Source organism: Heterocephalus glaber, unplaced genomic scaffold (genome assembly GCF_053883595.1).
Source record: "Heterocephalus glaber isolate CG9 unplaced genomic scaffold, H.glaber_assembly_v1.0 deba00000613, whole genome shotgun sequence".
In the NCBI taxonomy this organism is placed as follows: Eukaryota; Metazoa; Chordata; class Mammalia; order Rodentia; family Bathyergidae; genus Heterocephalus; species Heterocephalus glaber.
In genome coordinates this window covers 3,646,021-3,669,167 of record NW_028258152.1, presented here as the reverse complement: position 1 = coordinate 3,669,167, position 23,147 = coordinate 3,646,021, and the positions used below count along the sequence as shown (strand labels likewise).

Below are 23,147 nucleotides of genomic sequence, written 5' to 3'. Positions count from 1 at the left end.
TCTGCAACTTACTGGGTTAAGTGGTAGGAATCACAAAGGGCAAAAAAAGTACTGCTTACAAAGGAAAAAAATCCAGAATACACTATTCATATTGTTACTGATGACATGTGTTTGAATTAGTTTTAGCTTTAGTCTATTATAATGATATTAACAGTTCCTGTTAGGGCAAATTTTAACACAGGGAATAATGTAAAAAAATTTTTTAACAGTTAAAACAAAATATTATCAGGAGACCGTAAAACGTGGTCCCAAAGGCAGAAAACATACAAATTTAATTTTTTTTTCAGTTTTTATTTTTGCTCTTACAATCTGCAGTACATAATGGCTGCATTCCCCATAGAGAGCTGTTACCTGTACAGAACACATCTCAGGTCTTTTTCCTGTCCCTTTTCTCTCCTCTCCTTCTCCCTCTTTCCATCTCTTGATCCCCTTCCATTTAAGAAAGATCTACCTCCCTATTTCCTACTCATTTATATTTTGGATTCCTCATGTAAGAGAAACCATGCAATATTTAAGCTTGTGGGTCTGATTTATTTCATTTAACATTATGGTCTAAAGATGTATCCATTTTCCTACAGGTGACTTAAGTTTATCCTTTCGAAATGATTTATTTTAATTAAAACGTTTCACAGGCTCTTTTAAAAGGGAAGTGAGAGCAAACTGTATGGTAAACCTCCACAAAAGAGAAAAATCCGCTTTTCTATAGAAGATAGTACCTGTCTTACAAAAAAAAATTCTTAATGATTTGTCAAAATAAAGCATCTGAAAATTATCTGGAAACTCTAAGCAATATATAGGTAAAATGATAAGCAAGTGCTATATTATTGTGCATCCATAAATGTATTATCTCATTATTTGCAGAGAAACTTTTCTCTTGCCATAACTAAAGACAAATTTTAAGGTTAAAAATTAGATCTAAATTTTCTTGTTTTTAGGAATTTTCTAGTATTAAAAATTACCAAGATTGATTTTCAGTCTCTGATGAATGAAACACACAATACCAAAAATTAACAGAAACAGTGACGAAGGAATCAGATATTTGCATTCTTTTTACCAAATAATCATTTCTAAGTACACATGTAAAGTTAAACACTGGACGAGTACACTACACTGCAATATGAGACATTTCATAAAATTCTGAGCCAAAATATTTGCTTAAAGAAAGTCAATCAGAGTAATCATAACTCTCAGATATATCAGATTCACATTTAACATGCAAATTAATATTTTACTTCATATTTAATACTGAGCGCCAAGGATTTAGTTCAGGGGCACCACGGCTGCCTCGCAAGCACAAGGTCCTGAATTCAATCCCCAGTATCAAAAAAAAAAAAAAGAGAGATTGAGCAAGCAAAACTATATGGCTGGCATTATATAACTGCCAAAAGCCAGCCCATAAAGTAGTACTCTACAAAATTAAAAATATATGGATGACTTACATTTTTTATGGATGAGGAAACACAAATGAAAAGGCCAACAAATTTTTCAGCTGCTGGAAATGCTATATTTAATTACTGAAGAGAAATCATGCAGAGAAGCTGATTGCTAAACACAACTTACAAGTTCAGGAAGTTATGAAAAAATATTTAAATATTTTTAATTTACAATGATAATCATAAACCTAGATTTCGAGAATGCATGGATAATATATTTGGATCATAAAAAACCTACAACATAAGAATACATCGTGGTGTTAACCCAACAACAAAAAAATTAAAAATTATACTTAACCTAGAAAATTTGTTAATATTCTGATAAGGCTTATAAATTTATATAAAGTTCTGAAACATAAAATAGGCAATGACATTGTCATTAATTATACCAGTCTATGAAAGCACTGTTGAGGCTAAATGAATATATTGTAAAAAGAACATTTGTTGAAATCGCTTCTCAGCCTTTTGGCTAAGATCAAGCGTAGGACATTTGTTGGAGAATTTTAGTTTGTTTCATAAATGATCTGTAATGCAACAATTTTGGGGAAGTACCGGTGGTCAAACTCTGTAATGCAAGAATTTTATTTCTACTATATTATTTCAACTTATAACATATATAAACACATAATATATTAGACATATATATTAAATATATACATATATATTATACATATAGACACATGTATAAATGGGTAATATTTCATTGTATGGAATAACCTACACCTTTATTTATCCATTACTCTGTTGATAGGCATTTAAGTTAATGCTACTTTTGGATTATCAAGAATAATGCTGTGACAAACATTACTATACAAAGTTCTATATGGACATTTGTTTTGTGTTGCTTTGGTGTGTGTTTGATTGTTTGCTTGTTTTTCCACAACAGGATTTCGCTATGTAGCCCAGCCTGGCCTAGAACTTGGGTCTATCCTCCTGCTTCAGCTTCCCAAGTACTTAGATTACAGGTGTGTGCCACCACACCTAGCCATATGTTTTCAACTTTCCTGGGAAGATATAATAAATGATTCATATGATAATTCTGTGTTTCACCATGTGAGGAACTGATAGACTACTTTCCAAAGTAGGTACATCATTTTACATTCTCATCAATTTCTTTATATCCCTACCAGTGCTTATCATTATCTAAGGTTTTCATTATAGCCAGTTAAGAAATACCAACTCATGTTTCATTGGGTTTTTGAATTGTATTTCCATAATGAGTAATGATCTCAAGCATCTTTCATGTAGTTATTGACCACTTGCACAGTTTCTGTGGAGAAATGTCTATTCAGCCCAAGAGTAGACATTCGCCCATCTAAAATTGTGTTGTCTCCCTATTATTGCATTGTAAAAATTCTTCATATATTCCAGATTCCACATCCTTATCACAACTCAGATTTACAAATATGTTCTCAATTCAGTAGACCACCTTTCATTTTTTTTCATGACGACTTTGAAAGTCCACTTTTAATTTTTATAAAATCCAATTTATCTGTTTTTCCCTCTGGTTGTGATGATCTGTTTTAATGACTGGAAGAGAATATTTAAATTATCTTGAAATGGGAAAGGTTTCTTAAACTAAGGAGATATAATAACAATAATAAAGGAAAAACCTTTAAATTGGATTATACTGAAACTGAAATAACAACAAAAGTATAATAAAGGTGATAAATAATTCTGAAGGAGAATATAACAAAGGTTTATATTTTCAAAATATACAGACATTTACAACTCAGTAACAAATCATAAAAAGAAGAGACTTTGTTTACATAAAGAGAACAAATAGACATTTTTTAAACTCTCATAACTGTAATGAAGTTTCCTTTTTTTATTGGCACATGTTTGCAGTATACAATGATCACATTCCTTGTGCAGAGTTGGTGCACATACATAACACATCTTAATTCCTTTTTCATCCCTTTCCCCTCGCCTCCCTCCCCCGTAATAAAGTTTTCTAATTCACTGTAATAATACTAATCCAAAGATTTTTAAAAGCCTACATGGTTTTATTTATCAAATAGAAAATTATTTAATTTTGACAACGGAGCAGTAAATAGGATAAAAGTAGGAAGATACTCAAAAGAACTCATCTTCTGTTTCATTTAAAGAAAATCATCAGAAATATATATATTTATGAATATCCCTGAAAGCTTTGTGTATAAGAGCAAAACATATACAATATAAGTATGAAAGAATGGAAAGTGGTAAGATAATAATTATATTTGAGGTATCATATAGCTATTACAAATATTTTCAAAAAATCATGAATAACAAATTGCTCACAATAAATTATAGTTTTCTAATGTTAGCTCTTCTTTTTTTTTTGTTTTTTTGTTTTTTGGTACCAGAGATCGAACTCGGGTCCTTGCGCTTGCACAGCAGGCAGCGAAACCACTGAGCTAAATCCCTGGCCCAAATGTTAGCTCTTTTAAAAGAAATACAATCTAATTTGATGGGTGGGTAGTTTGAGTGAATAAGTATTTTTAAAAGAATATGGCAAAAAGAAGATTAGACCTCAACTACTGCAATGTTTTGTAAGTCTGTATTTCAAATTTAATAGTTAAAAAATGGAGATAATTGTTAAAACTAAACAAAAATGGTTTTATACTCTGTATTTTTATTATTTTCTAAGCCTTATAAACATAATTCACTTTTATGAATGGAAGAAATTTTTAGATGAAAAAATAAATGACCAATCAACCGCATATAACCGCAAATATTATTATTTATGATAATTAACCCTAAAATTATATTTGCATAGCCCTAAAATATATATTTGTTTATATGCATCACATGCCTTCAGAACTGTTGAGAGATATTCAGTAACACAAAACTGCAACAGCGAAACACTTCAGAAACCCTTCGGGTCACCAGGGGACACAGGGAAGACTGGATTGCTTAAAGTTATGAGGCTTAGGTTCTAATTCAAAGTCATCAATTTGGCAGCTACGTGGTAAAAACGCAATGCTAGCCTTTCAACCTATCCTGCAGACTCTACAGATCTGTTATGGAGCTAGGACAGCAAATGTGTACTAAACCAGCTACTAGATGATGTCAGAGAGGTCACAAAGTGAAGCGGCCCTACGTTTACACTCAGTACTGTACCACTTGGGTTCCATCCACGCTTCTCCGTATTTTGGCTGCGTGACCCACAACAAATCACTTAGCCTCTCTGTGTTTTAAGTTTCTCATATGTAAAACTGGGAAGATGAACAACATTTGCAGCCAAGCATTGTTATAAAGATTTATGTTATACTTGGCAAAAGCTTAGAAAGATAATCAATGCAATATGTTTTTAATTTTTAATGGCAAAAAAACACCCAATTGGCACAAAGTTCACTATTTTATTAAAAAATATTTTGCTTGCTAATTTAAAAAATATTTGAAGCCTTCATCTAAAAGAAAAATATATAGATTTCTATATTAAGAATTAATCAAGTATTTTCATGGCCTTCATTTCATAAAAAAGGAATATCCGTTTTTATTAATTCAAACAAACAAACTGACTGACCATCTGGTTTATAATTGCATTGATACTAATAACAAGTGAGTTCTATACTATAGAAGATGAAATTCAAAGCAACACCAGCCAAGAGAACATTATAAAACTCTTACTAAGGTAGGTTTTAATTTAAGCAGTCTCTAAAAATTATTAAGTGGTAATTTTGATCACATCTGTGCTAGATATATCATATTATTTTATATAAACTAAAACTCCAATAGACAATTTTTTTTAAAAAAGATCGTCTTAAAATGTATATATTCATACATATACCATATTTACAAGACAAAGTGTAATGTTTTACATGATGTAAACTTTTTAGTTTTTTTTTTTTTTTTTTTGGTACTGGAGATTGAACTCGGTTGCAAGTCAGGCGCCAGCACCACTGAGCTAAATCCCCGCGGCATGATATAAATTTTTAATAATTAAAAAACTAAACTAAAGTGTATATGCAATCAATACGTCATGATGGTCGTGGAACTTCCACATAAAACAAGCAGGAAACACAGGCTATCTGCTCCCCTAACAGCAGGTGATGAACTGAAGAGGGTGCCTTTCAGACCTACATTGTCATTGAGGACTTGATAAGAAATCAGTCAGCTACTGTACAGCCACAGATGGCTGTAAACCATCTACCAGACCAAAATATAAGACAACACCTCTGTTTTCTTGGGGGGGGGGGGGAGAAAGAAGTAACTGATAGTAGCAAAAGTTCAGAAATATTATTTAAGAATGCACAGCATAAATTCAAGGCTGAATTTAGATAAGATGAAGCTGTCTAAGAGAAATATGCCTCATCTCGTAGAGCAGTATTTAAGTAAAGATTTAAGAGCAGGACACTTGGAAATACTGTATATATTAAATATGAGCATGCCTCAATCAACTGGAGTTTGTTATATAAACAAACAGTAACTTCTATGAAAATAAAAGAGTGGCTCCCTCAAAAGTGACTTTAATGTAGAATAGATGAACAAATACATTTTCTCCACTAAAAATTAACACTTGTTAGATTATTTTACTATTGTACCTCATAATATTATTGTATAACATTGCATATCTCACACTAAGGTGATAAAGATTAAAATGAAAACTATACTAAATAAAGCATAAAATTAAATAGTTCAAACTAAAGCTCCTATGTATTCCAGGATTAAATTCAATGCAAACATTCTAAAGAAATATATTGAACTATGAACCAATTTCCTAAGTAAATGATTGAGAACTGAAAATGCCAGGTTCTGGATTCCGGTTGTAACACTAAGTCAGCTCCGATTTAGGCTGTCTTCAAGTTTACTAGAGGAAGGTTAACGACAGTACTGCATCTGAGTCTATTTTAGGGATTAAACTGGTTAATATTCACTTAGCATCCATTAACAGTTCCTGACACAGCACAAGGGCTCCTGCAATAACACCTGTTGCTGTCACCATCACTGCACACCTCGACTGCAAAGTACATGCTGTTGGATAAAATCAGTTTCATCTCTTCCATAACAATGTGTTTAAAATATATTTTCCCCTTTTCAATTCCATATGTTTTCTCCTTTCTCATTCTCACACCCATACACAAAAGAATACCTATACCACCGTCATCATTCTCACTGAAATCTCAAATAAAAACAATAAATGGCAGTCTCAACTCAAAGGTACAAAAAAAGCAAATTTCTCCATAATTAATTAGAAAGGACAGTAAGCAATAGATTCTCTTAGGATGACGGGCTGAAATGGCATTTAAATTTTTTTCCTTCTTGCCTGCAAAAGACTATCAAAATTATTAAACAACAAAAATAATAGAACACTATAAGAAAAGAGCAAAGCACCAAACACGCCAAAGCTATACTTGCAAACTGACAAATTATGAGTTTTTCTTAAAGCCTTCAAATATACAGAGAAATAAAATGAGTAGGCAAGATTATCTCTTTCTCTTCTAACTAGAAATGCTAGAAAAATCTACAGTGTTGAGTTGGTGAAGCCAAAAAGCGAACACGGGTTAACTTTCCATGACTTAAGTGGATCCAGACCACTCTCTGCAGAGACTTGAAAAATAATTCAAAGATTGAGCACAGTCCCCTATTAGAACTGTCTAGTCTCTAATATGATACAGTGAACTTAGTAGAAAACACTAAAACAGATCTTAGGAGAGAAAAAGATTCAAATATTCTAAGAAACCGTCCTTGTTTCTCTGAAATATGCTCATGTTCATTCTCTCTCCTCTCTCTTTCTCTCTCTCTCTCTCTCTCCTCTCTCTCTCTCTCTCTCTCTCTCTCTCTCTCTCTCTCTCTGACAGCCAACAGAATATCGGGGACAAAATCACACTATAGGTCATAGAATAAACAATTATATTTACATAGAGTAGGAAGAAGAGAAAAGTAGTTATAAGATATTCTACGGGTGCACATTCTACATAAACAAAATATCTGGACAGAGCACTGTAAGCATGAAAAACATGAAAAGAAAAAGTATGGAAACTATACAAACATATCACAATTCAATAAATGAGCTAATAAGTTTTTCAATAAAATTTTAACATTATATGTAAATGACAAAGGTGCCTCAGAGAAAATATAAAGAATAAAAGGAAATTCTTCATCATTTTCTTCTAACAAACAAAATGACAAAAATGTGATTAAAAAATTAAATAAAAATAAAATAAGTGAATAAGGAAAGAAGTGGCAGTCCTAAACAAACAAAATATAACCATGGACCTAATAAATTATAAATATCAAAGGCAAAATAAAACAATAAAAATTTTATTTGTAATAGGGAAATAAGGCTAAAAATAAAAAAAAATAAGGCATTGAAGGAAAAACTAATAGATATTATGGTGTGAGTCCCAAAGATATTATAGAAAACAATGACAATCATGCACTGGAAAGAACTACATATATTACTGGGTGAATTATATCTCAATAAAACTATTAGAAAAATGAAGCCATCAAACTTAAATTTAAAGAATTTATTCTTTAGAAAATAATGGTTCTTTTGATAAATTTTTTTCTTTTTGCTTTTCTTTTACTGATTTTTAATTTGCTAAATTCACAGCTATATGTAGTAACGGATGTCTACTTTTATATTTATATTTTCACAAATTTAGGGCTAGATTAAAACACTTATTTTCAAACATTAGATACCTGAACATTTAAATATAATATTTGCATGTTTAAAATATCTTATAGAGAATATTTATATTCCAAATTAACACTATCTTTATTCTACTGAGATAGTGTACTTGGATATTGCATTGAGCTTGTATGTTAACTGGAAAATAACTGATATTTTTGAGATGTTAAAACTTTCTATTTGGCTATGAAAGACTATGGAGAAAAAATGAAAAATCTGAATAACATTTGTAAATTAAATGACACCACTGAACCAGTGTTCATTCTCTGATACAGATAATTGTGTCAAATTTTGTTTTTGTTTTTGTTTTTTTGGTACCAGGGATCAAACTTGGGTCCTTGTGCTTGCACAGCAGGCGGCGAAACCACTGAGCTAAATCCCCGGCCCTAACTGTGTCAAATTAAGATAGAGAACGTCCTCAGGAAATTTCCACTAAAATACTTCCAGGTAAAAAGTATAATAATAATAATAAAATAAAAAGTATAATAATAAAGAATATAAGTTCGATCTCCAGTACCAAAAATAATAATAATAATAATAATAATGAAGTATAATAATAATAAAATAAAAAGTATAATAATAAAGAAAAAGAGGGACAAAATAGATGTAGCAGAATTTTAACAAGCAGGATCTAGAACAATGGTGAACAGGAGTTCTTTTATTATTATTGCAACTTTTCTGTAAGTCACAAATTATTTCCAAATATATTCTCTTCCTGTCTCTCTCACTCTTACACACACACACACACCACACACACACCACACACACACACACACCCCAAGATATATTATTCATCATGAAATGACTGTTTATAGTTTATATTTTGTTTTCTCTTATTTAATAAAATCTTAGTTTTATCCCAAACAGTATCTGATTTTTCTTCCAGAGTTTGGCCAAAACATTGTTTCTGTCATAACTATGCCTATACTATACTTCTGATTTCCATCTTAGTTGGTTAGTACTTGTCAAAAGAAAATCTATTAGGGTTTTGAATATTTATCTTATATCCACCAATCTCACAAAAATCTATTATTGATTCTGACAGAAAATGTCCAAGAATCTCATATTTTCCTAGTCCACAGCATTAGGAATTTAAAACTAATCTTATTTCTTCTTTTCTAGCATATATGTTAACTATATTTTGCACTTGGAAGAACATAAAACTATGTTAAATAATGATAATAGGTATCACTATTTTCCCCAATTTAGTAGAAATGGTTTTAATTTAAAATAATGTTTAAAAGTCTTTATCACATTTAGATTATATTCTTATGTATAAATTTTTTCTCATGGCTTTATATCTATCATTTTTACACATATTGATATATTCATTCTTTTCTATTTTTAATTTGTTGATACAAGTTATTGTGTAGGTAAATACCATACAGTAAACTATTTTTGAATTCCAGGAAATATTCTCAGAACACACACTACACAATTCTTTTATTCTCTCTTTCCATTGATGGCTTATGGTACCTAAATTTTAGTTAAAACTTTGTAGGAAAAATTCCCTCATCCCAATGATGTTTTATTTCAGCTAAAGTTTTAGTTAAAATCCTGTGTCCATATTATTAAATGAAATTCCTGTAATATTTTATTTTTGTAGCACCATTTTCAGGTTATGCTGATTGTATAAAATGCACTAGAGTGATAGTCGTCTTTTCTAAAGTACCAGGAAAATATCATCAGTATGACTTTATCTGCTCTTACATACTGTATTAGAAAGAACCTATACAGTACTTTTTAATTTCTTTTCTGATTCTATGCTGAATGTTCTTGTCAAATTTTCCAGTTCACCTTAGGTGGGTTTTGGTGGTTTACATACCTATGAAATCACTAATCTCCTCTAAGAACTCACACTTGTTGATCTTTTCCGGTGCTACTGCTGAGATGCAAGAGGTCTAGGAAGGTCTGTCACCTGGTCCTCCATGAGGATCTCAGAAGAGAACTGTGTGCCCCATTATAGCCTCAGCTACAAGGATTACCAGGCTCTCTAAACTCAAGGGTAGAGGAACTTTATATCTCTGCATTCTGCACCTCTCTAGAAACCTGGAAGACCTCGTCTTTTCCACAGAAATTATCATTTCTGAATGTTGTCCAGAGGGACAATGTCCTTTACTAGTTTTCTTTTCTGGAAAACCATCACAGCCAACAACTCATCTCTCACTATTAAAATCCAATCAACCACAGAAGCTGCTCTCATCTACCAGCAACTGAGCTGGAGTTGAGATGAGAGGGCTGAAGTGATGGGTGGTATCTTCCCAAATCCTCCATGACTCTTTCCAAAACTTAATTTTTGATGATTTGATTAAATTAATGATCAAATCAAAATATTAATTTTTTGCTATTTGATGGTATGTGACATACTTCTTTAGACCATATTGCCACTTCCCATGGCAATTTCCTGTCACTGCCAATAAAAAAACCATAATTTCTACACAAAAGCCACATGTACTACCTACCTCAAATTCCGCGTGTCTGTGAATATCCTCTGCTCGCTGTCTGCTCAGAATGAATTCAGCTTCATTTGCTACTCTCACTAGATGATCCTTCATTGTTTGGCTAAGCAACCTATAAGAGATGAACATTGTCAATGAATATATGAATACACATAACATCCATGACTGGTCATGGCTCAAAAGTGGTAGATTTTGTTGGGGAGAAAAGAATATTAGTCTCATCTTCTGACATCATACAAACTGATGTACCATTATTTCACACTGAATAACTGAAGAATATAACAGCATCTAAGTTTAACTTTCTGGCAACAGCAGATTAACCTCTATCACACTAGTCAGCCAATAGAACCAATTAAAAACTCTGAATAAAAGCAAGTTACCAAATGCTATAGTTTGGGTATTTCCCGGAAGCCCACATGTTAAAAGCTTCATCTCCAGCCTGTGGCAATATTGGGTTGGAAGGTGGTGGAATCTTTAAGAGGTAAAGCTGAGTGGGAGGAAGTCAGGTCCATGGACACCTGCCCCAAAAGGAGATTCTGGGACTCCAGCCACTGCTCATCTCTGTGTGCTTCCCAGCCACCATGGAATGAGCAGCTTCCTCTACCATGCACGTCCGTCACTCTGTTTTGCCTCACCAGAGGCCCAAAAGCAACTGGGCTAACCAACCATGGATGGAAACATGTGCCAAAATGATTACTTCTTCCTTATAAATTGATCATCTCAGGTTATTTTTGATACAGTAATGCAAGACTAACAGCAAGGAAGGGGTCAAGATCCTAAAGAAGATTGCACATAAAAGACACTTAGCATGAATTTTCTCACTGAAGCATTTACTGCTCACAAGTGAAACACAAGAATCTAAACAGAGCTGTCAAAAGTCACACAGAGCTATGAGAAAAAACCAGGTACACAGCTTGACAAGGTGGAGGATCCTGTTGTAAGTCATCCAAATTTCAATCTATTGCCTTGGAAACCAGAAATAAACCAGGCCACAAAACATTGAAAAAAAACTTTCAAAAAGCATTGTAGTGAATTGCATCTAGATTAAATGGTAGGCAAAGAGCTAAACAAAGCTTTCAGATGTAGAGAAAATTATAGAACTACCAATGCAAGAGGGTCACAGAAAAATCCAGGGTTTCAGATGCCTTCAGAAGAGCTACATGCTAGGAATAGGCAAACTAGAAACAGAGAAAACACTCAAAGTGACTAAAAGAATCCAGCCTCGAAACAGTTCAGTTCCTAAATTAATACAATCAGCCTTAGTGTAACTTAATTAGAAACTGAACAGAAGTCCTCTATAAAGGAAGATAAAATCATACAGAGACTAAAATTTACTCTTATACTTTTAAAATTAGTAACAAAAGACAAGACCAGATGAATGAAACTAAAAAGAAACTGGCTCAAGAAAATCAAAGTAAAATCAAATTTTTATGTCTGAACAATGAAACAAAAATAGTTACTATGTTTAGACAATAATTTGTTTAAAAGAACTCCAGTAAAACAAGGAAAAGGCAGAACTACTAAGCAAAATGAAATTATGAAAATAAGAACAGATTTGCCAGATTGATAAATTTACCCCAAGAAAGACAAATTAAATGAGAAGCCAATGACAATCCTAGAACATGGTTAGAAAATTTGTGGGGTTTTTGTGGTTTTTTTGGTACTGGAGATCGAACTCGGGACCTTGTGCTTGCGAGGCAGGCGCCACAACCACTGAGCTAAATCCCTGGCCCTACGGTAAGAAAATTTGAAAAAATAAATAAAAAACATATAGAACAGATGTAAAAAGGTCATGATTTTATTTCCAGTCTAAGAAAAATGTAAGAAACCCAATTAGAATAAAATAATATTTAAAGACATAATGGTCGGATTTTTACAAAACAATAAAAAACTGAGCCATATGCTGATGAAGAACTCCAAACTCTAATCAAGACAGAAAAACATACTTGGGCATATAATACTACTAAAATTGGGAGGGAAAGAAAATGAACATTATTAAAATTAAAAAAGAGGAAAAATATATTTTAAGAAACTGAGTTCAGAACTCAAAACTGGTCAACTCCATCTGGTGGCTTCAGGTGCCTCCATGCTGGGTCTCCTTCAAATCAGCAGGAAGTCAGGGAGCAGAGGTCAAGCCAGCAGGAAACTGGCCTGAAGTTCAGAAGAACTAAAGGTGCAGGTTGCCTGGGATTATTCTCTAGCCCATTGTGAAGCTGCATCTAGCTTGCTGGGATTAATCAATTGGCTACAGACTGTTTGCCCACACTACCTAACAGTGACAGCAGAGACACACCTTGAATTGGACCTTTTGGGGTTTTTTTATCTTTTTTTTTTAATCTTTTTTCTCATTTTTTTTTCTTTCTCTTTTTCCTCCTTTCTAGTTCCTGTTTTGTTTTGTTTAGTTTTTTCTTGATCGTTTGAACAGTTTCTAGTTTTTCATTGTTATTCTGTTCTTGTTTTTATTTTTTCCTTTTCACTCTCCCACCTGTCTTCTTCACCAGTTTCCTAAAGTTTGTCCTCAAGTTTTGCTTCTGCGCTCTTCCTCTTCTTCTACTTCTGTTTTTTAGCCCCCTAACAGTTTTTAAATCTTCTCCCATAAGGGTAAAAAAGCCGGGCCAGGGATTTAGCTCAGTGGTTTCACTGCCTGCTATGCAAGCACACGGACCCTAGTTCAATCCCCAATGCCAAAAAAAAAAAAAAAAAGCCACATTAAGGGTTACAATTTGCCATTTTCTTGGCTGTATTTGATGCTACTGTTATTCTTGATTGTACTACTTTACCCAAGGTGACATAATTGTGCTAATCAGTTGTTCCTCCAGGTATGCCAAGACTGAGATTGCCGAAGGGAAAAAAAACCCTACATGCCTGCACCAAAGAACTGGTAGCTGGGCCTACTAGGCAGAAACTTCTAATCCTCAATAAATTGAAGTGGTAAGATCCTACAACAGACTCAAAACCCAAAAGCTAGCTGCACCTGGAAGATGCTTCTGAGAAGTAGTCATTTCCTAAGGGTTCTGAATACTGGCAATAACGCTACTTTTCATAAGCAACTTCCGAGCATCAACTCATGAATCAAACTTGAAAAATAAAACAGAAAATGAAAAAGACACTTAAACAAGATGCAACCACCACAGACTTTCAGCTCACCAAACGCAGAAACCCTGGGGGCAATGAAGTAGAACAATCCAAAAGCCACCCACCTGGACTCTCTGAAGTGATAATAGCACAAGTAACAAAACAGATTCACGAGCCTCTAGAAAAAAAATCAAAGGAGAAATAATGCCCCAGATAACTATGTTGATGGTGACCAAAATTGAAAGACACAGATAAAAAAATAAGAGGACCTCAGGAACATGATGGAAGCCATGAACGCCCCGCACAAGAAAGAAATGGAATTCATGAAAAACATTCAAACTGATATCCAGGACATTAAAACTCCACTGAAAGTATATGCAACAGAATGAGCCAACAGGACAGAATATCAGAATATGAGCCAATAGGACAGAATATCAGATATAGAAGACAGGATTGTGTTTAGTGCTCAAGAAAAGAGAGATTTCTTAAAAACGGCAAGGGAGCATGAGAAATCAATCCAGCAGCTGCTAGACAATGCAAAGAAGAATAACATAAGATTGACTACAGTCAATGAAGAAACAGGAGAGTGTGCAGACAACATAAAAAAGCTGTTCATAGATGAAAAAACTGAACATAGATGCAAAAATCCTTAATAAGATACTGGCAAATAGAATGCAGAAGATCATCATGAAGATCATACACCCTGATCAAGTGGGATTCATCCCAGGGATGCAGGGATGGTTCAATATACGAAAATCAATCAGTGTAATACACTATATCAATAGAGCCAAGGACAAAACCCATACGATCATCTCAATAGATGCAGAAAAAGCATTTGACAAAATCCAACATGCATTTATGATAAAAACCCTACAAAAAATTGGAATAGATGGGTCTCTACCTCAAACTGATAAAAGCCATCTATGAAAAACCAACAGTCAATATCATACTAAATGGTCAAAAACTGAAATCCTTCACACTAAAATCAGGAACAAGACAAGGATGTCCACTATCACCACTCCTGTTCAATATAGTTCTGGAAACATTAGCCACGGCAATTAGAAAAGAGAAAGAAATAAAAGGAATAAAGATAGGAAATGAAGAAGTTAAATTGTCATTATTTGCAGATGACTTGATACTCTATATAGAAAACCCCAAGAACTCCACCAAAAGTCTTCTAGACTTAATAACCAAATTCAGTAAAGCAGCTGGACATAAGGTCAATACACAAAAATAAATAGCTTTCCTCCACAAGAACAGCAGACTCACTGAGAGAAACAGGGCAAACAATTCTTTTCACAATAGGAGGGGAAGGGGAAAGGAAAAGAGGGAAAGGAAAAACTATGAGAAAAGAAAAAAATGGAAATGAAATATATGTAAATAGGGAAGGGTGGAGGGGGTGAAGGGCACACAGGTAATGGGAAAAAAAATAAGAACCAAGATGTATCATGTACAGGTAAAAACACCCAATGATAAATGTAAATGAACTGTATACCTAAGGTGTACCAATAAAATGTATCAATAAAATTAATTTTAAAACAACACAATAGCATCCAAAAAACTGAAATACCAAGGAATCACCTTAACAAAAGAAATCAAAGACCTCTTCTCTGAAAACTATAACACACTGAAAGGAGAGATTGAAGATGATATCAGAAAATGGAAAGATATCCCCTGCTCCTGGGTAGGAAGGATCAACACAGTGAAAATGGCCATACTTCCAAACTGCTACATAGATTCAATGCAATCCCAATTGAAATTCCAGCAGCATACTTCATGGACCTTGAGAAAACAATCCAAAAATTCATTTGGAACAAGAAGAGACCCAGAATAGCAATGGCAATTCTAGGTAACAGAGACATGGCATGGGGTATCACAATCCCCAACTTGAAACCATACTGCAAAGGTACTGTGATAAAAACAGCATGGTACTGGCAAAGAAAGAGACCTCAGGACCAGTGGAACAGATTAGAAGATGCAGAAACAATGCCAGACACACTCAGCCATCTCATCTTCGACAAAAGAGCCAAACACCCTCACTAGGAAGATAGCCTCTTTAATAAATGGTGCTGGAAAAACTGGGTTTCAACTTGCCGAAGATTAAAGCTAGACCTATATCTCTCACCATGCACTAAACTAAAATCAAAATGGATTAAAGATCTAAATATTAAAACAGAAACACTGAACCAGTGGGAACAGAGGTTAGGTAGAACTCTTGAAGACACTGGGGTAGGAAAAGATTTTATGAACAAAATCTCAGTTGCCAGTGAACTAGAGCAAACAATCAACAAGTGGGATCTCTTACCAAAAAGCTTCTGTACAGCAAGAGAAACCACCAACAGTGTGAAGAGACAACCCACAATGTGGGAAAAAGTTTTCACACCTACTTTTCCTCAGAGAAAGGTCTACTATCTAGAATCTTTAATGAACTTAAAAAATCAGACCTCAATTTAAAGACCCAATCCAAAAATGGGCATCTGAAATGAACAGACATTTCTCACACAAAGAAGTAGAAATAGCAAGTACACACATGAAAAAATGTTCAATATCACTGGTCATTTGAGAGATGCAAATGAAAACAATGCTGAGATTTCACCTCAGCCCAGAAAGAATGGCTGCTATCATGAAATCAACCAATAACAAATGCTGGCGGGGCTGTGGGGAAAGAGGAACCCTGCTTCACTGCTGGTGGGGGTGTAGACTGGTGCAACCACTGTGGAAATCAGTATGGAGATACCTCAAAGAACTAGGACTGGAAGTCCCATTTGACTCAGCTATTCCCCTGCTGGGTATCTTCCCCAAAGAATTAATACTATCATACCACAGTGATATATGTGCACCCGTGTTCATAGCACCACAGTTTGTAATAGCTAAAACTTGGAAACAGCCCAAATGCCCATCAGCTGGAGACTAGATAAAGAAGATGTGGTTCTTTTATAAAATGGAGTACTACTCAGCCATAAAAAATGAGAAATCAGATACATTTATAGCTAAATGGATGTACATTGAGGCCATACTCTTAAGTTAAATAAATAGGATGCACATGTGTAGATACTGAATAGTTTCTCTAGTGTAAGAAACTGAAAGTGTAAATAAGGACTAAAAGGTATAATAAATAATGTGAAATAGGAAGAAAAGGGGCAAAGGGGAAGGGGAAGGGGAAGTGGGAGGGGTAGGGGAAAGGAAAGAAGAGAATGGAATTAATATGAGAAAATGAAAAAAATGGAAACAAAATCTTTGTAAATAAGGAGAGATGGAGGGGTTGCAGGGAGGGCGGGGGAAGCGGGAAAAAATAAGAACCAAGAGAGATTATGTAAAGGTGCAAATTTCCAATGACGAATGTCATTATACCTAAAATGTACCAACAAAATATGAAAATGTTAAAAAAAATAAAAAGAAACAGATTGGCAGAATGTAGCAAGAAGAAAGATCCAACTATGCTGCATACAAGAAACACATGGAATTTGAAAAACAAATTCACAGACTGAAAGTCAAGGGATGGAAAACAATATTCCAAGTGACAGAAAACTGGAAAAAAGCAGCAGTAGCTATTCTATTTGCAGGCAAAGTGGATTTCAAGCCCAGACTTATTAAGAGAAATAAAGAAGGTCACTACATCCTGGTAAAGGAAACAATCCAAGAGGAAGAGATAACAATCCTAAATATATATGCACCAAATAACAGTGCACCCAACTATACAAAACAAATACTAAGGACATGAAAAAATCATATAAGCACTAATACAGTTGTAATGGGGGACATCAATACCCCACTGTCACATACAGACAGATGAACTGGACAAAAAATTAAAAATGAAGTATTAAAATTGAACCAAACTTTTGAACAAATGGACTTACTAGATGTCTACAGAGTGTTCCTTCCCATAATATCAGAATACACATTCTTCTCAGCTGCACATGGGTCTTTCTCCAAAATAAACCACAGAACATGCTTAAGTAAATGCAAAGGAAATGAAATAAACCCATGCATATTATCAGACCATAATGCAATAAAATTGGAAATTAAAGGCAAAATAAACCACAAGATCTTCATAAACACATGCAAATTAAGTAACACCCTCCTGAACCACCAATGGGTCACAGATGAAATTAAAGAAGAAAATCAGACAATTTCTACAACTGAACCATAATGACAATATCACATACTGGAGCTTATGGGATGAAATAAAAGCAGTCCTACAAGGGAAATTTATAGCAGTGAATTCCCATATCAGGAAAATAGAGCAGGCTCAAATAAACAACCTAATGCTGAATATCAAGCTTCTAGAAAAAAAAGAGCAAGTCAAGTCCAAAGCTTGTGTGAGGGAGGAAATTATAAAAATCAGAGCAGAAATTAATGCAATGGGAGCAAGAAAACAATACAAAGAATCAATGAATTGAAGAGCTGGTTCTTTGAAAGATTAAATAAAATTGACAAACCCAAATTTAGAGAAGACCTAATGCCACCAAAATAAAAGACAGATAACAGGAAATAGGGAAGCATTGTTTGCAAAGGGGAAGGGAAGCAAGGGACAGAGGGAAGTAGGGAGAGAAGGGGAAGGAGATGAGAAGAGAATTAAGATGTGCTGTATGCAGGCACTGACTCCACACAGGTGTATAACCATTATGCACTGCAAACATGTACTAGTTAAAAAAATAAAATTGAGGGGGAAAAGTAGATCCAACAGTCATCAACACTGGCAGGAAATTACTCCCATTCCCTTTGCAGACATACCTATGACAAAAATATAAATGAAATACACACAGACTTGGATCCAAGGCAATTACTACACTCCTAGTGACACGCCATATGAATGTTTCCACAGGGCAGAAGTGTATACAAGGAATTTTACTGTAACACCACTTATACAAGTAAAAAATTTAAAGAACAAAAATATACTCTGTGACACAGATACTTCTAGATTTACACCAAAAGATAGCCACAATATACATTAAAAGGAAAAAAGAAAAAGAAAACTTGAAGAATATTAGGTACAATATGAGTTTGGAAAAAAATCTGAAAAAATACATCAAATTGCCAATTATCTAAAACAGAGGTCAGAAATTATGATCTCTAGGCCAAATCTGGTGCTGTTTTTGGTCAACAAAGTTTCACTGGAACACCATGTTCGTGTGTTTAGGAATCATCCACGACTGCTGTCAAATCACAGTACCACACTGAGTCGAGGAGCTGTGACAGATCTTCTGTCTCACAAACCCTCAAGTACGATTTGGTCCTTCACTGAAAAGTGAGAATGCATGGCTCGAGTGTGAAGCTTAAGTTCTTCTCCTTATATATTTCTCTGTTCCTTGAAGTTTTACAGCAAGCAATAATTTTTAAAAAGGAAAATGGAAAATCCTTTAAAATAAAAAGGTTTTCTGCTTTTCTACCCATTTTTCAGATCTTTATTAATCTTCCATGTAACTATAATTATATCACTACAGACCTGTGAGATCCTCTATCCCCAAACCATCTCCCAGCTACTTTAGAAGTTAATAATATAACAGCTTTTCTACAATTTGGAGGTGATATCATGAGAGCATTTTTCAACTCCCATTAGAGATTACAAACAATCCCTAGTGTAATTTTTAAAACTGCTAATGAATAACTTCCTCTGAGTCTAGAGACAGAGGACGCAAAGGCTTTCAAGAGTACAGATGTGAAATACTACTTTGAGCTTCTTAGTTTCTCTCTGGGGACCTAAAACCACATTGTGAATTTAACATCAATATACTGCCTCCCAGTGCTCAAGCATTAATTGAATTGGTTAGTCAGTGGCACACCATTCTCCCATTCCCCAATCAAGTAACCTCCAAGTTATTCCAGCCTCCACCCTCTTTCCTACCACCTTCCTCCAGGCCTCTAATCAATCAGAAAATCTTGTCAATATTTTTTCTGTAGTATTTCCAGATTTAATTTATTTAACTTAATTCACACCCAATACCCTAAAAAAATCAAGGCTTCATCATTTCATCAACATTAGAACTGAGCAGGTCTTTGAGTGCTTTCTCTGCTCTGGGATTACAGGCATGCGCCACCACACCCGGCTTCACAAGTCTTTCCTAAGCATCCCACACTCCCTATAAGCCTCCTGCCTTTGCCCTCATAACAGTATCTTGTTCTGTTTTCCTCTAAGCTCTGTTATTACTATGTGAACTGTACTTGTTTATTACTGTTCACACCTCCATGACAACACAACTACATCCTCAGGCTGCACAACAGTACCTAGTACATGGAACATATTCAACAAATAGGTACTGAACAAATGATAGAAAATAAATGCCAGAAACCACCCCTGAATATTTTTATCCCTCCTTTATATCCAAAATCTATTACTTAATTCATGCTTCTTCTCTTCTAAGAAATATTCTGCTATTCTATCCCACAAAGACTTCGTTTTCTATCACTCTTTCACCTAACATTCACTATATATATAGCATATGTTACATTTGTTTATATAGTAGCCCATGAAATCCTACCAATATCCTATGTATATTATTCTATTTTCTCAATTGGGTAACTTTTTTTTTTTTCTTTGGTACCAGGGATCAAACTCGGGACCTTGAGCTTGGAAGGCAGATGGCAGAACCACTGAGCTAAATCCCCGGACCTCTACTTACTCTTTTTAAACCAACCATGGCATCTAAGAGTACTGTTCACATACATTGCATTCAACATATAAATGGATAGTTGGTGGTAATACTTCAAACCAAATATTCTCAAGTATTTAAATTTATCCAAGCAATTAACAGAAAAGCCCTAAAACAATGATAGCAAACCTTTTAGAACGAGTGCCCAAACTGCAACCGAAAGCCCGCTTATTTATTCCAAAGTGCCAACACTAATTAAACCTGAATCCTGGGGTTTTACTTTAGAAAAACAACTCACACATTAACATCTTTTGACTTACAAGAAAAACAAATAACATATGTGCCATACGTTTGCCACCACTGCCCTAAAACTTTTAGGTTAGCAAAAACTATATCACAAATTTAAGTTTAAAATATTCTAATTTCATGATATAAAATTACCATCTAACTTTATTTAAGCAAAAATTAAAATAGATTTCCAGTATTTAATGACAGTTACAGAAAAAGGAAAATATTTTTCCACCACAATTTACAAAAGAGTTTTGAATTATTATCTCCGAATTTGAGATATTATCATCTCAGGTTTTGACTACATACCTTTTATTTATTTTATTTGTAAGTATGACTTGTTCACTCATTAAGGAAAATATGAAAATGACTACATAAACTTAAGATGCCTTATTTTGCTTTTCTAAGAGGTCATTTTTCGCTGTTTACATGCCTATTTTCCTAAATTTCTCAATTGCACAGTACTTAGCATTGGTAATATTTTCTACTATTGTACAAACTGTTCTTTCAAACAAGTAAAGATAAATGAAGCTACTTTTAATTAGAATAAGCAATCTCAAAATATTGAGTTTACTATAAACTAGATTAAATCTCTAAATGCAGACTACAAAATGATTCACAAATTTTAATGTTACGAAGAAAAACTATGTATAATTTATACCTACAGTGTAAGGAGAAAGACAAAAAAAAAAACTTACTTGTGTCAGCCATAGGAAACAAACAGCCCTATCAAATGACCAACTAGAAGATTCACACTAGAGGCTCAATAAATAACAGTAATGATGACAACCATCTCCCATAACTACATTATGGCCCACTGTCCACATCTGATTATACTAGTCTAGACCGTGAGTAAGCACACAAACGCATTTCCGCAGGAGTTTTCCAATATTACTGCTCTGTTTCCTGGGCTTTCTATGACCCCCATTAGCAGCAACTGTCAGATTTTCACAGGGAAACATGACTACTGATGGGAAAGGAAAGTTACACTTTCCTGAGTCCTAGTAATTGAATATGTGAAAGTCATATTTTTGAATTAATAATCCTTCCAACGCTGCAATTTGTGTATAACAAACATACACTAATGAAGAAAACAGAACAAACTACAGAGAATGATCATGGACCAACATGGGGGGGAGGGGTCCTAAGATTTTTTTCAGTAATATGAGAACAAATATCAAGCTTCACAAATTAATATAATCTTTATTTTTATCATGAAGTATTATTTCCTATCTATATACCTGCCTCCTCGCTCATACATCTCTGTCTCTGCTGCTCTGTCTCTGTACCTGCCTCTGTCTCCGCACCTGCCTCTCTCTGTCTCTCTGTCTGTCTCTCTCTCTGTTTCTGTCTCTCTCCTGTCTTCTCTCTCATGACATATTCAATAATTCAATTATCATGAATTCCTTAAACTGATATCTCTCAAGTTCTTTTGGGGGTTAAAGTGCATAGTAACAACTTTGAATAAGAGACACAAAGACTTTTAAATCACAGAACACACAAGCCTGTAGCCTTAGAAAGAAAAGGTTGGTGATCCACAAGAAAGTATTTTTAAAACTTTAAAAAATTTCTATTGGGCTTCCTACAATTTAAGGCTAAACTAGATTCTTTTCAATTGAAAGCTAATCCAAATAGTATCCGCTTCTACTGGAAAGCAATACCCTTGATTAGAGAGACTATAGTGTATAGGCTATGTCCTTTATTAAAATTATAATGGAAATAGTAAAGACTCCATAAAGTTATTTGCCCAAGAATATAAAACCTCCATAATTTCAAACAAATGTCAAATTTAGTTTGTCACAGCCTAATATCAACCTGTTTTTTCAAACTTATTCTGCAAGATAACCCCAAGTTGAGCATTTAAAAATAATCCATGGTAATACAGAGGCCACAATGGAAGCACACAAGTCAGTTTGCAAGCTGACATATTCTAGATCAAAGATGTCCTGAGAACTGTGTCATAAAGTATTCTCAAGAATTCCCAAAGAAAGAAACAGGGACTTATACATGTGAAAAAAAAAAAAAAAAAACCACTCAGGGAAATGGCCTGGCTGACTCCCCACTATGAATTCATTTTAGGGTTTCTCAGTTATAAAATATCTACACCTTTCTATTTTCACTGCCAGTGATATTTCCTTACGATTTCCTAGGAATACTTCTTTTGATCACCCTGTTTAAAACTGCAATGTATTCTGTCTCACACTGCACTTCCTCTTTTCCCTTATTCACTCAGTTGTGACTTTTTCAGGACTACTCATCACCTTCAGACACATACCGATTTCTTTTTAATTTTGTATCTTTACCAATTAAATGAAACCCTATGAGCACTGGTGATGTCTCTTCTGTCCCCTACTGAATCCCGAGCCCAGAATATGAACTAGCAATGTAACTGGTATCCATAAATATTTGCTCCATATTCATTCTACTTGCATTTCACTCTTCTCAAACTTCAGCTGTCTTCTTTTGTTCTCCCCTCATTTCACCTTCCTTTTATCCACAGTGCTCATTCTGATCTAATTTAGCAAATGGTTCCTTTTAGATATAAGCCTAAAGTTACACACATTCGGCCTTTCCGAGAACGCCAGACAGCACATCCCGTACTACCACATATAAAAGCATGACATCTAGTGAAATTTAACATTTTCAAGGGTGCAAAAAAAGCACAGTGAAAATAACAGTACCA

The 23,147-nt window shown here is 34.2% G+C and overlaps 1 protein-coding gene across 11 annotated transcripts in view; it reads right to left on the bottom strand.

The window, feature by feature from the left end:
* The window catches only part of Lrba (LPS responsive beige-like anchor protein), a 711,450-nt gene that overhangs the window by 401,578 nt on the left and 286,725 nt on the right, over positions 1 to 23,147 (bottom strand). For 8 of the 11 annotated variants that reach the window (XM_087205721.1, XM_087205722.1, XM_013067217.3 and 5 more), the window contains one exon: positions 10,515 to 10,623. The exons of the other annotated variants lie outside the window; for them this stretch is intronic. In XM_087205721.1, the coding sequence (XP_087061847.1) occupies positions 10,515 to 10,623 (109 nt within the window). The remainder of the gene's footprint in view (positions 1 to 10,514; positions 10,624 to 23,147) is intronic. 11 annotated transcript variants of the gene reach the window in all.